General features: G+C 52.8%; 1 protein-coding gene and 1 long non-coding RNA gene across 3 annotated transcripts; both read right to left on the reverse strand.

Moving 5' to 3' along the window:
* Positions 1–1299: 1299 nt before the first annotated feature.
* On the reverse strand, positions 1300–13698 carry LOC113960691. Its single transcript, XR_003532081.1, has 2 exons — positions 11152–13698; positions 1300–3668 (listed from the first exon to the last, which is right to left on the reverse strand). It is a non-coding gene; the product is annotated as an uncharacterized LOC113960691 (long non-coding RNA).
* Positions 1300–13856, reverse strand: LOC113960690 (myogenesis-regulating glycosidase-like). 2 transcript variants are annotated; one of them, XM_027670363.1, is made up of 2 exons: positions 13835–13856; positions 1300–6660 (listed from the first exon to the last, which is right to left on the reverse strand). In XM_027670363.1, the coding sequence occupies exon 2, from the start codon at positions 6534–6536 to the stop codon at positions 4500–4502; it is 2037 nt and encodes a 678-aa protein (XP_027526164.1). In that variant the 5' UTR covers positions 6537–6660; positions 13835–13856; the 3' UTR covers positions 1300–4499. The 2 variants fall into 2 exon arrangements, with proteins under 2 accessions (XP_027526164.1, XP_027526163.1); XM_027670362.1 differs by lacking the exon at positions 13835–13856 and adding an exon at positions 11065–11218.
* Between the last annotated feature and the right edge of the window lie 26 nt (positions 13857–13882).

Below are 13882 nucleotides of genomic sequence, written 5' to 3' on the forward strand. Positions count from 1 at the left end.
ATGCTCACAGCTAGGATCTCATGGGTCAGCACCCACTGCTCTGCTGTCACCCATAGGCACCTCCTTGAAATCCAGTTATGAACTGGGCTTTTGCTGTAGCCCCAGTGGTGATTGGACTTTGCCATAAGCACTCCCCCCTGTGCAATACACAGCTGTGGATGTGTTTTCAAGCACTGCCACTTTAGCTGGGATGCAGCACAGAGCTGTCTCCACTTGCTGTCCCCATATCCCCAACAAGCCTCAGACACCCCCTCTACACACAACACCTGTTTTTGGGAGGATGCAAACCAAACCTAAACCTAAAGCACTGATTCCAAGGAGGACCTCTGCATTATTGAGGATCTGCTGCAAGGCTGTGACTGCTGTAAGTTGCCAAGGTCTTCAGCAGGGCCAGCTTCACCCTCCGTGTAATCATCAGCCAAGTGTATGGATGCCACTCGCATCCAAGGAAGAAGTCAAAGGAACAGCATTGGGAAAATGTCTTTTATTGCAAAAGGAGTGAACTGAAGTTCCTCTCATTTCTCAAGCCATGCTGAATGTGTTGGCCAGGGCTACTGATGCTTGATGGCACAAGGCAGCTGTGGTTTGTGCAGTTAGCAATGGAAAGGGAAGGAAAAACATTATGTGGGGCAAAGGGGGATGGTGTGGGGCAAGGCAGGCTCCTAAATGAGCTTCACATGCTCCATTCCTGGGACTTTCACAGCCACAAATATCTAGTCCATCCCTGTCCTTGCTGTCAGTGCCATCTGGAAAAGGGAACCCTGGGCAGTGGGGACAGCCAGGGCCCAGAAGGACCTTCTGGAGTGCCCGAGGGGAGCTGAGGGCAGGCTCCTCTTCTTCATTTCCTGCAAACAGTCCCAAAGTATGTGTTCTCTGAGAACAGTGTGGACTAGTAAACCCCCCCGAGTCAGTGTTGATTAGCCCTTTTTGGGTGGATATCAGTAAAAACAGGGGCACGACAGTATGGGCCTCGCCCCTGGGGTTGACACAACATTGGGGTTTCCCTGGACGTGGTCTTTTCCAGGCCAGCCCGAAGGCACAGCTATTTTCCCTGCTGTCAGGACCTAAGGGAGAGCAATCCTTGATCCAGTGGGATCGTCTGCCACCACTGCAAACACAACGGCGGGGTGACTGCCAGCTCCTCCTTTTAAAAGTACACCAAAGCTGCAGGCTGCCAGCTTTAATTAAAACGACAAAATCTCAACCGTGATTTCAGTGACAACAAGGGTAAAAAAAGCCCCAGATACCCCTGAACCACCAGCTGAAGCAACTTGGTCAAGATAAACATAGTTAAACTTCTTTTTGTTTTCCAAAATTTTATCTCAATCAGGGTGATTCATGTTACAGTTCATACCAATTAAGAATTACAAAAGTGGTTAAAAACAGACCCACCAGCATTACAGTCTGATGTAGGACAGCATGTGCAAACACAAGCACCCAGGAAACCTGATACACAACAGTGCAAGCTTCAAACTTCCATCACATGAGCATCGCGTGTGGAAAGGCTGAGTCCAACTCCCAAACCTGTTTTGGGGCTTTTCCTTGGCTGAGACAAGCTAATTCCTGCTTTGGCCAGTGACTCATGGTGTAAATCAGAGAAATCCCCCTACCAGCAGTTCTCAAGGTGTCTGTGCAGAGCCTGTGGTCTGCAAGGTTCGAGAGATCCTCAAGTCCTGCAGTGCTACAGCATAGTGTTAGAAGTAGTGGTTTTGGTAAAAAGTTGGATGGAAAGGGCACCTAGAAGCCTGAGACACCTTAAGGCAGCACTGCTGAGTCTACCCCCAACACCAGCCCTTACATCCTCTCAGCAGCTTTACCCTTCCTCTTGCTGGAGTCCTGAATAGCCATACAGCATTTAGAAAAAAAAGGGTACTGTATAATCTTACCCATTTATGATAGAGTTAAATAAAAAGAAAATTAAAACTTTGTTAATAAAAGCCTTTCTTTTGAGGGGAGGGGAAAGAAGACAGTGTGTCTAATGGAGAATTTCCTCCCTGACCTCCCTGACAGTGCCCGAAACCACTGAAAGGAGATTGAAGGCACTCATCTGGCTGCTCCCATCATTTTAACAGCAGAGGGATGCTAAGAGGAACGCTGTGTTTCTCTTCACACAGTCTCATCCCTTACTAGTGAGGGATGTGGTGAGTGGAACAGAAACAGGGGAAGAGAAGACATGCAATATCTCCTGGGATCCTTCCCATGAAGTCCTATGCCAAGGATCACTTTTGCATTGGCAGCTGAGCTGTGCAGCAACATCTCCTCCACCTAATGACTCCCACGCCAAGGGACGACAAGTATTTCATGAGCACAGGTTGAAAGGGAAGAGCTGGAGCCTATCAAGGCATGACCTTCATGAATTTCTGGAGGTCTCTCCATACCCTGTCCTCCCTGTAGGCTTTGGCCAGACTCATCTCCAGGAGATTCTTACCTTCACCTCCACCCTCCAAGCAAGGCCCAGGTCCTGCTAGTGCCCTGATGAATGATGCTGAGATTCCGGAATTAACTCCTTGCCAGAAGGAATCTGTAACTGGTGCTGTAATCACTCTTTGCACTAGTGGTGAGGAACAAGCTTGAGTCCTTCAGAATTACAAGCCTGAGAAATGGGCTTTGGAACATACTTGTGCTCCAGCTGGGCAAGGACCTATAAGGCTCCCCTTACATCTCATTTTGAGGCTGAAACACCAAATTATGCAGGGCAGATGCAGATCTTAAGGGATGTTCCAAAGAGTCCTTCAAACCAGACTTCCTCCCTTCCTAACTATATAACTAGATTCAGATTTTGCCCCTAACACCTAAATTTCTCCTCCTGGATCCCACCACAACCCCCAGGTTTAGTGCATCTCTTTTCCTGTCTCCTGTAAAGCCCAGTGGTAGGAGACGGACTTAGAGAAAGATCCTCACTGGTACTCAACCCTAACCAAAACACGAACCATCTCCCTCAGTGGCAGACTCATGCTGGACCCATGTTCAGCCCAGACACAATCCTAGGAGAAGCCCCAAGGATACTGAGCTGTCCTTGGCTGGTGCCCCAACCCTTCCCAGCAATTGCAGTTCAATTGCTTCTGTAGAAACTCATTAAAAATTCAGGGGCTGACACGCGTTCCCAAACCAGGGCACAGCCGGGAATGTCCTGCCTTAGGGAGGAAGGCTGCCAGACTTCAATCCTGCTTCCTCTGTCTTGAGTCTCTGTAAATGCATCTGTAAATGGGGAATCTGTGAAAGAGTCATCTCTGCAGCTGCAGGGGACTTTGGATCACATCACCCCGTGTCCCCTCCAGAAGCCTCTGACAGCAATCCCACCTCCAGCTGCCTGAGGAAGACCCTTAGGGTCCTTAGGACTCTCCTAGAGAGAGAAGAGGGCTGACTCAGAAAAACCCTCACCGAAGTCATCACCTCTAACCGCGACCTTAGGCAGGTATTGGTTTAATTTCACCTCAGATGAGAACGTTTCCGTGGGCGCAGTGAGAACACCTGCTGGCACAGACCCATCAGTCCAGAAAGCCGGTGTTTTCCACCCACGGGCAAGCCGGCTAGCAGCAAACCTCCCCGCCAATCCCAGACACGTGCTGCTCGCGGGAACCGGCTGTTCCTGGGGACGCGCCACACTTAGTGCTTGGGAGTGGCTTTGCTCCAGGCAGTCCTTCTGCCAGCAACAAACCTCATCTGTCCTTAAAAACCAAAAAAGGATGGTATCAGCAGGATAATCATGTTACAAAGTGGTTTCATAAATGTTTAAAAAAGACTAATGGGACACGCTGGTATGGGCAGCGCCGCTCTAGGAAAGGCAATGTTGATGCCCAGGGCAAAATACGAAGGCAAGAGCCTTGTACAGGGCGAGGAGGTGGGATGCGGCTGTCCCAGCAGGCAATAAGCAGCCCATAAAATTAAAACACATTGACACCACTCGAGTAAGCTGGCCTGTTTGGTAGCCAGGAAAGCAGGAGCACGAGGCAACTGTTAGTCCAGTGCCACACTAGACAAAAGGGGTAAAAAAATATGTGTGTATATATATATATATATATATATTTTGCTTTCTGCTTTTAAAAATATCCTTTTGAATATATTTGCCATAATTTAAAACTTATGGCAGGCTGTGCTGCAGCAACCCTCCCACACTACACACCCTCATACCCAGTGCCGGGTGCTCCCACAGAACTAGAAACGCTACCACTGGCACTAACCAACCTCCACATCTTGACATCCTTGAGAACTGAAAAGGTATTGGGTTTACTAAGTGTCTGCAGACAGACTGACAACTTCTTACTGACCTATGCAGAGAAATTCCTGCCTACTGTTATCCAATCAGAATTTCCCAACTGACCCAAATTAAAAAAAACAAGATCAATCCACAAATAAAAAAAAATTATCCCCAAGAACAGTGAAGTCTATATAATTCCCCTCCTCCACCCCAGGCTCAAATGAAATGTGCAATTAGAATTATTATCTGTTAGAAAGTCCTAGGTAAGGCATGGTTATTCCAAAGCTGGGGAAGAAGCCTGTTAGGACACCCAGAGGAAATAGGCAACTTCGTCCAGGTCAACGGGATAGTCGGTGAGCAGCACTGGAGTCTTCTCAAACAGCTCCCCCTTGTAGCTGCGCCACTTGCCCGCCGGCAGGTAGACATCCCGCTCCTGCTTGCCCATCTCCAGGACAGGTGCCACCATGAGGGTGTCCCCGATGAGGAACTGGGAGTCGATCCTGTGAGTGGCCTCGTCACGGGGTGAGATCCACCAGATGGGGCGGATGATGGGGTCGCCCGTGTCGGTGACCTCCCCGGCCAGCTCCAGCAGCAGCGGGGCCACCAGCGACTCGTGGAGCTCCGTGAACTTCTGGGCGATCTCCACCACCTCCTTGTCGTAGAGCCAGGGCGGGATGGAGAACTGCATGGAGGGCATGAAGGCCGACAGCTCCAGCCACCGCACGTACAGCTCCCGGTCGGGGATCTCCACTGCCCCATTTGTCTTATTGGGGAAAAAATTCCCTCCGATCATGTCAGCAGATATGAAGGGGTACCCCAGCATGCTGATGGTGAGCACCGTGGGGATGAGGGACTTGAGGCCGAGCTCGTAGCCCCAGACGGAGTCGCGGTCGATGATGCGGAAGAAGCAGGAGATGTTCTGGGACTGGTAGCCCACCCGCACCTCGGCCAGCTCGTAGAAGGGGATGGCCATCTCCGTGTAGCGCCGGGACCAGATGCTGGGGTCCGAGAGTGGCCGGAAGGTGCTGAACTGCTTGGGCAGGTAGCTGGTCTCGCCCGCATCAAACTTGAAGGAGGAGATGCCGTACTTGTGCCGGAGCTGGCGCAGGTGGCTCTGGAACCAGTCCCGGGCTGCTGGGTTGGTGAAGTCCAGGATGGCCCCAATGCCATTCCACCACTCCACCATGGCTGGCAGACGCCCCGATGGCTCCTTGATGAACAGCTGACGCTCAATCCCCACACCAAAATTGGAGGAATTGTAGTTTATGAAAGGGTGAGTCCACAGAGTGACCTTAAACCCATCTTCCCTCAGTTTTGCAAACATCTCTGTAACATTGGGGAACTTGACAGGGTCAAAATCAAAGTCCCCATAGGCTTGGGTGTACATGTCATCGATCTCTATGTGGCTGCAATTAAAACGGTACTTCTTGATCTTTTCGGCAAATCGCAAGAGTTTATCCTGGTCGATGTCATTCTTGTAGAGTGCCCAGGTGGACCAGATGGGGTATCGGAAAGCATTCTCGGCAGGGATCTTGGAGGGTTTGTTGAAGTACCTGCGCACCATGTACTTGTGGATGGAGGTGACGTCGGAGCCCACGCAGACGCGGTAGCTGAGCTCGGGGAAGGGCGGCTGCCCTGGCAGGGGCTTGTAGGGCGAGTCCTTGTAGCGGGCCTGGAAGAAGAGGGCGCGCTCGGTGGCGTTGAAGCCCAGGTGGAAGGGCACGGAGTCGTTGATCTTGATGGCCGCCGCCTTGGAGGAGAGCCAGTAGCGCTCCAGGATGCCGCCAAAGCTGTCGCGGAAGGAGTAGACGTCGCTGGTGACGTAGGGCACGGGCTCCTGGTAGCCAGCCAGGCGGATGGGCCAGTGCTGGGTGCTCATCTCCGAGCCCCCGTACCAGTGGGCGTCCTCCCAGAACATGGTGTGCTCCACCGCCGGGCCGGCCGCCAGCTCCTCCCAGCGCACGCGGTAGCACATCACCGTGTCCTTGGGCTTCACCGTCTGGATGAAGAAGTTGAGCGGCCCCCGGCTCGACCGCGTGCAGCTCAGGATCTCGCCCTCCTTGGAGCACGACTCCAGGTCCAGGCTGCCCGAGCGGAAGGCCAGTCGGAACACCACCTCCCCGTGCTGGTTCCTGATGACAAAGCCGTCCGCCCGCAGGTCCATCAGCTCCGTCTTGAGCCGCTCCGCCTTCCGCAGGGACACCGTGTAGTAGCACCAGGCCACCACCGCGGCGATGAACAGCATGAGGCCCAGCAAGATGGCCCCGAGCATGGGCCTCAGCTCCTTGGAGGGCTTCTGCTTCACAGGTGTGAAGTTCTCGGGCAGGAAGGTATACATGGTGCTGTTTTCTCTACAGCTTTTTGCAGAGGAGTGGGAAGGAAGCAAGTCAGGGTCTCTCAGCAGAGGAAAAAGGGACTGTTAGGAGAGTTCCCACTTCCACTGACTCCCAGGACACTCATCTCTGCAAAAGAAGAGGATATAAATAGTGTCAGAAAAACCTCTGAATCAAGGGACAGCATGTCATCCATTTGCTCTCTCAGTCTGAGCAGCTCCCCCAGTCCCCCGTTGCCCAACTGTGACGTGCCAGGTGCTGTACGCTGAGTACCAGACACCATCTCCAATTACCCCAGGCAAGACAACACATGTGGAAAACAGCCTGGGCCCCATGCCGAGAACAACCCCAGGGCAACAAGGACTAAATCATTGCCATAATTAATGTTCTTTTCTTGTTGGGAGCCTTTCAGTGAGGCAGGAGTGGAGGCTGGGAGGAAGTAGAAGGAAGCTGAAAAGGAGCCAGATCAGCCCACTGACAGTGTCTTTAAGAGACAGGGATAACTAAGTGCCATAAAAGACACCACGTAATGAATTCCAGGCAGCCTCTCCTAATTTTAATCAAACTGCCTCCCTGGCAGATTTAATTCAACTCATCAGCAGCACCATCCACTTCCTGTCCCCAGTATGTCCCCAGCACGTCCTAGCTGCTCCAGCTGGGGGATGCTTTGCAGTGAAGGCGGGAAAATCCATGCTTCTCCACACCTCCCAGAGAGCCAAACAGGGCTGGGGTACCAGTGGCTCATGGCTGGTTTTGGGGGGCATGTAGGGGGTGCAGTAAGCAGCAAAGCATGGCTGTGGGAGGTACCACACCAGCAGCCCCTAGCCAGAGGAGAGCAGCTGGCTCTGCCACGTGCTCAGACCTCTACAAGGGCTCTGCGTGGGAGAAAAGCTAACTTTGCTGGGAGTGAGCAGTGCAGGACCTCCAACGGGCTCTTCCTCTGTGCAGTAAGGCTCCAGGCTGTGTTTCAGCTCCAGCTCTCTCTCCCCTGCGTGGCCCCGGGGAAGCGGACTGTGCCAAGAGCCTAATGGCTTTTCCTTGGCCATGGTCCGGCTGGGCTCCGCCAAGCATAACGCCTGGGATCCAGGGGGAAAAAGTAAAGTAAGGACACGGGAGAGTGAGAAGCAAACACAGCTGCAGGAGGAGCAGGGGAAGGGGGAAGGAGCTGCAGAGCTGCAGACCAGCTGGCTGGTCCCTGCCCAGTGCCAGCAAACACGGCACACCGCCTCCTCCCCAGGCTTTGGGGCTGGAAACCTGCCAGCTGCGGGCAAATCAGAGGGCAAAAGCCCTCTTCTGGGGCACAGATGAAACTGGTTGCAGAGGCTCCCTCAAAAGGGGTTGGTTTCTTTCTTAACAAAAAGGAAGAAAAAGATCCAAAATGAAATACAGAACCCTCTCCCTGCCACAGGCACGACAAGCCAGAACACTCTGCGCCTCAAACAGATCTTTCTCCCCAGAAAAAGCAAAGAGAAGCAGAAAGGGGTCCTGAGCACCACCTACGCCCTGTTGCTCCGCTACGGGCACACCCATGTGTAAACCCACAGCAGCATCTGTGCACAGGCTAAACAAAACATTCCATGTTTTCTAATCATCTTGAAGCACGTATTGAACTAGACCTTGCAGTTGGGGGAACTTTTTGTGTAGCCAGACAGGTCATTTTAACCTTCCCCTGGGAGCCAGTAACTTTCTAGACTGCCAGTTGCTTTAAATGGGATTACGGAGGCATTAGGAAGCGATTAGCCTGAACAGGGTGATAGGTTTAGTTAAACGACTTGTCCCATGGCCAACTCCCACAGAGCCCACACTCCGCACGGGATGGGGACAGCTCCAGCCATTCCAACTGTGTCACTCAGCGATGGATCCTGCCCCCAGGAGGGCAGTGGGACTCTCACCCACCAGCAAAAGTGATGCAAGTTCAGCTGAGCCCAGGAAAAATTGTGCAATAAAGGCAGGGAGAAGCTGGTGGTGGAAAGAGGCTGTGTTTGGGATAAACCTTCATCTCCTCTCCCAACTCTTGTTTTGCTTTAGGATGAACCAGAAGCAGCACAGGGCTTTACCAGGGATGGCGGGGAGGAAGGTTTGCAGAAGGATTTTGGCCAAAACCAGCACAGCTGAGCAAAGCCGCAAGTGGTAGGATGCTTCTGAAAATACAAATGGGTATGCTGAGCCCAAAAAAGCTCCCTCCCTCTCAGCACTGGGAATTTCTGGGATGCCAGAGACAGAGAGATGTGAATACCTGTCACCTCTGTCTCAGTCCTGCCTTACCTGGGGACTGCAAAGCTCAGGGGGGGAAAAATATAAAATGCAGCCTCCATCAAGCAGGACTTGCAAATTATTTGGGAAAGTAATTTTTTTAGTTTTCACATTTTCTGTACAAAAAAGAGGGGAAAATGGTGTTTTCTTTCCAACTCTCACTTAGGGTTTTAAGCCCAAGAAGTGTTTGATACTGCCACTGTGGCGACAGCCACCTCCTCATTTCATGTAAAACTGACAGCAGCACCCAGGGCTTTAGGGAGTTTCTGGATTTTTATCTCCCTTTCAGGAGGCTGGTTTATTATTTATGAACTACTTCCAAGATGCTCTATTTTTAGGCTGTTTCCTTCTTTTACCCCCCATGGGCTGGAGCTCATGGCATACATGAGGGAGTCATCACTGCCGCTGTCAGTAGAGAAATAAATGTGTTATTTTAAGAAAGATTTTGCAGCCTGTTGTGTCCCTTGGACACTGATCTGCCTCAGAGGGATGTGAAGGCTGGGTGATTGAGCTGGTGGATTTAATGCTGCTCTGGTTGCTGTGGCTGGGCCAGGATCAAACCCCGTGGCTGCCCTGGGCTGATGGACATTGCCTGCTTGGAGACTGCTCCAACAAAGACACTTGGAATTATGTTTTCGGGCATCACCCAGCACACTGATGGGACAGAAAGGTCTCCAAACCCAATCCTGCTCTGTGCCCGTGCAGTCCCTATATTTTTTTTGCCTTGTTAACAAAATGCACGTTCTCCAGTGGGAGATACAGCTCCATCCCAGGTGAGAGCTAAGTCTCCCAGGCTCCCCAGGGACACCTTCCACCTCTCACTCGCGAGCTGCAGCCTGCAGAGGTGGTTGTTCATGAACTGCGTGTTTCAACATTTTTTTTTTTGGAATGCTAACTTGTTATTTTGCTCCAAGATGACATTGTGGTGACCTTTAACTCAAAAAAAAAAACACAAACTGGCAAAAAACAACAACAATCAAAAGAAAAAGAAAATGGGGAGGGAGAGTGTCAAAGTCAAAGAGCATGTTTGCAGCTTGCTGTGCTGGAGCTTCCCAGCTGACCCAAAACAAAGCTTTTTCTTTGTGTTCTGTGGAAGCAGCGAGCCGTCTTGCCTCAACCCAAGATGAAAGCAAAACATCTGAGCAGGACACACTTTACGGAGTAAAAATAAAAATCCATTTTTTGACCGCTTCTATTTTTACCAACACCGCCGCTAACCACGGGCTGCGAGACCCACAGCACCACTAACCCCAGCCACTTTGCAATTAGGACATTCATTTAAAGAGGGTCAATAACATACAACTGGTCTCTACTGCCCTGAAAGGGTCAGGTCTGAACCATGCTGGGGGCCAAGCTTGTGCTGGGGACACACACCTATTTCCCACGCTGGGATGCCAGGAAGCTCTTGCCTCCGATGCAAGGTGCTACCGCCTCCTCCCCAAACATGTTGGCAGGAGTCGAGCTAAGGAAACAGCACAAAAACACTGCAGCTTTCACCAGGAGGCACCTCCAACCCTATACAGGAGAAGGGAGTTAGGATAGCAAATTAGGAGAGAAATTTCTTCTCTGCAAAAAAGCTGTGTGAGCAAAAAAACCTCCACGTGCCCAGTCTGGAACCCCCCCGTGGGGAACCAGCCCTGACAAAGAGACTTTGCACACCTGAGACGGAGGACAAGCAAACCCTTCCTGAGGGTTTAATTTGCCTTGGAGGGGTCTGCAGCAGAGCACTGGAGTTCTCTGAAGGGCTTTGTGGGGTCAAATATGGTGAAAACACTGTTCCACCTGCTTGGTGCTGTAGGTGGGACAGGTGGGGGCACCTGGCAAAAACCCCTTCACGGAGCACAGGGCTGCTCCCCACAGACCCTGGCTCCATATGAATCAGAGGCACCGATTCCCTCTCGAGTCCTGTGGATCCTCCCAAATACCACACCGGATCCCCCCAGGGCTCTGGGTTTATCTCTGCAATGCTTAAGCCACCTTGGGGTGGCACAGACCCCCGGCCCCTGAGCCAGGGCAGCGACTCTGCCCTAGCAGGGACAGCGAGGGGGACCCTCACCTTCACCGTCCGCGCTGTGGTCAGAGCAGGGATCGACAGCCCGCCTGGTCTGAGGGGCTCAGGGAGAGGCTGCGGGGAGGGGGTTGGCTGCCCCTCCTGCAAAGTGACAGACCCTTGCTGTTGGGGCTGTTGCAAATTCCCCACAGCACCCGACTGCTGGATACGGGCAGGCCCAGCCAGGAGGCAGCTCATCCCGCCGGGGGCACGGTGCCCCGGGTACTTACCTATCCACTGCTTCCCGGGGATCCCTGCCTGCCGCCTGGCTCCACCACAGATGCCTTTTTAAGCACATAAAACCCGAGCACCGCTACACCTCCGCCTCCCCGGCAAATTCGTCCTCTCCATCGCGTTTCGGGGCTCCGAGCCGGCTGCTCCGTGTCCACGAGCAGGAGGAGGGGACCGGCACGTCACCGGCGTGTTCTCTCAGGCACTGTGACGGATGCGGGAGCAGCCAACCCTCTGGCCAGGGTGTGCCAGGGAAGCGGCGCCCGGCCAAGGGGAGCTGCCGCAGGCACTGCCGGGGCACACGGGCACACACTCCCGGAGTCCCGCGATCCAGGATGGCATCTCCCCTCCCTGCCAGGTGGGCGGGAAGGGCCGGTGAAAGCTCATTCCCCTCCTGCACTCACAGGAGCTCCAGAATCAGAAAGCAAAATAATAAAAACAAAAACAAAACCAAAAAACAACCCAACACACAGTTTGGGTGGTTTTTCTTTTCTCCACCAAATCCTGCGATTTTAAGCAGTGTCGTGATCCTGCAGGATAATGAGGCTGCCTCGAGCCATAAGAAACAAGCAGTCCCACTGCTGCCGGCTGGTTTGTAAGCCAGGATTAAACAGCACTGGGCACCCAGAGGATAAACCCCGAATCCAAGGGGGCCACGTGAATACAGAGCTCATCTGCAAAGTGCAGACATGCTGCCAGGACCTCACTCCATCTGCAAGAGGAGGCAGGAGATTTGAAGCTGTGACATTAGCTCTACCCAGCCTTAAATACTTTCACCTACACTGTAGGAATCGTGACTTTACAACCCAGTTTTGTCCTTTAAAGCTTCCAGTGTCAAGTGATGCTCCAAATCCATTTAGACACCTCATCCAGTGTCTGACCATGAATACAAAATAGCCACTGGGAACCAATTCTGGCAGCAGATGACTTAATATTTAACACCCCTGATAATTCCCCCTTTACAACATTGTCTTTCTTTGTTCTTCACCCTGTGTTAATTAGGAAGATGAAGTTTAATAAGCCGGTTTTTCACTTTAACTGTGCACACCTCTTCTGGTGCTGACATCTTACGACTAAACCATGACCAGAGGCTCTTGCTTTCCCCTGCCTGGAGGCACATCACAGCACCTGAATTTATCCGAGCCTCAAAGATTTGTGGAGACTTTAAAACAAAGTGAGGTGTCCTGGTCCACTTGTATCAAAGTGCATTGGACGTGAAGGAGAGAAAGCTCCAGGGCTCTCCCTTCAAGGACATCTCTCTGTCCACCTTGGAGAAGTCCTACAGGCCCTGGGGGAGCTGGAGGCAGCCTGGCTCCAAAATTGCAGTCCATGGGGTAGCCCAGAGCCCAGCAGCCAGCTTCTTGGAACCTAAGGGGCCATCAGCTCTCATGCCCAACAGCAGCAAACGCAAAACACCAAATGCAAGAAGTTCCACCTGCCTGTATGCCAGGATGATACAAATCAATCCCCCAAAATAAACGAGACTGATAACTACAATAATTTCATCACTCCCACCAAGGAGCAGCACCAGGCAAGGACGTGGCCCAGCAGCCAGGCATTGAAACCTCCACACAAGGCATCAGTTTATTATTAGCTTATTTCATTTGTCACATGTACTATATAAGACTCACAGCCATCAAGATTTTGGTGTCTTTGCCGCTGTCTTTTGGTCCCTCAGCCCAATTCTGTCTGGTACACGATATGTGCCATCAAACACCACATCACTCCAACAGCCTCTCCCCAAAGCGGGTGTTAATCTCATTTCCTACTCATCTCCCTCCTCCAAGACAAACCACCCCACAGCAGGACCCAGTGCCCTGTTTCTCCCCCCCAGATTCTTTCTTAAAAGAGCTGATTCAGCACTTTGGGAGGGCTCAGCATTCCAGATGCTGAAGCAGGCTGAAACCTGAGCTCACCCCAACACCCAAGCGCTACAACACGATATGGGAGAGAAATGGAAACATAAGCACATCCCTCTGGCACAGCCCCGGCGATTTTCCAGCCATTGAGTCACCACGAAACTCCAGGCACTGGGCAGTTCCAGAGAGCTGTGGGTGGCTAATGGAGCTGGGCTGGTGACTCAGGTCCCTGAATTTGCATCTGTATCCAACAGTCAATGAGACGGGACAACCTTGGGCCAAACGCAGTTGTCATTCCCTTTAGGGGCTCCCTTGCATGCTCCGTGTGCAGATCCGGTCATACAGACACAAACTCCCAGACCTCACCATCCACCTGGCTGTGCATCATGAGTATCCCAAGGCGGCAAGGGAGGGGGAAAGAGGGAGTAGCATTTGTGCTTTCCAACACTCTTTGGCTGCTCCTTGCCACGGCCAGTGATAGCGGAGCTGTCCCAAAAACCACTCCAAACCCAACCCGGCAAATGGCACAATTCGCTGCGTACACCCATCTGCAAAGTTTTCACTACCAAGCATCTATCCAGCGGCAAAAGCTGAAGCTGCACCTGGCGACTGGAGCTGGGGACGCGTCTCCCAGTTCCGTTCATCTCCTCCGGGCGGGTAGACACTCCCACCCATGACAGAACTCGAGCGGTCCCGGCACGGCGGGATGCCAAAGGCTCGCACCCTAAGGTCAGGGCGAAGCTCTCCACCTTCGCTCCCCGCGGGCCTTCCCGAGCCATCCCCACTCCCGCCGGCAGCCCGAGGTCTGCGGGAGGGGGACCCCCTCGCCCGCCTCCACCTCGCAGCCCCCGTGCTGGGGTTGCGCCCCCCACACCCGCCCCGGGGGCAGCCCCGGGACCCGCGGACTCACCGGGGGCGCGGGGCCATGGCCGGGTCTGCGGGGCCGGGGGGCTCCGGG

Source organism: Neopelma chrysocephalum, unplaced genomic scaffold, assembly GCF_003984885.1.
Source record: "Neopelma chrysocephalum unplaced genomic scaffold, ASM398488v2 Primary Assembly neopelma1_96845, whole genome shotgun sequence".
Taxonomy (NCBI): domain Eukaryota; kingdom Metazoa; phylum Chordata; class Aves; order Passeriformes; family Pipridae; genus Neopelma; species Neopelma chrysocephalum.

Bases quoted from the DNA above. Each gene is read 5' to 3' on its own strand.
- LOC113960690 (XM_027670363.1), bottom strand. From the start codon at position 6,536: ATGTATACCTTCCTGCCCGAGAACTTCACACCTGTGAAGCAGAAGCCC.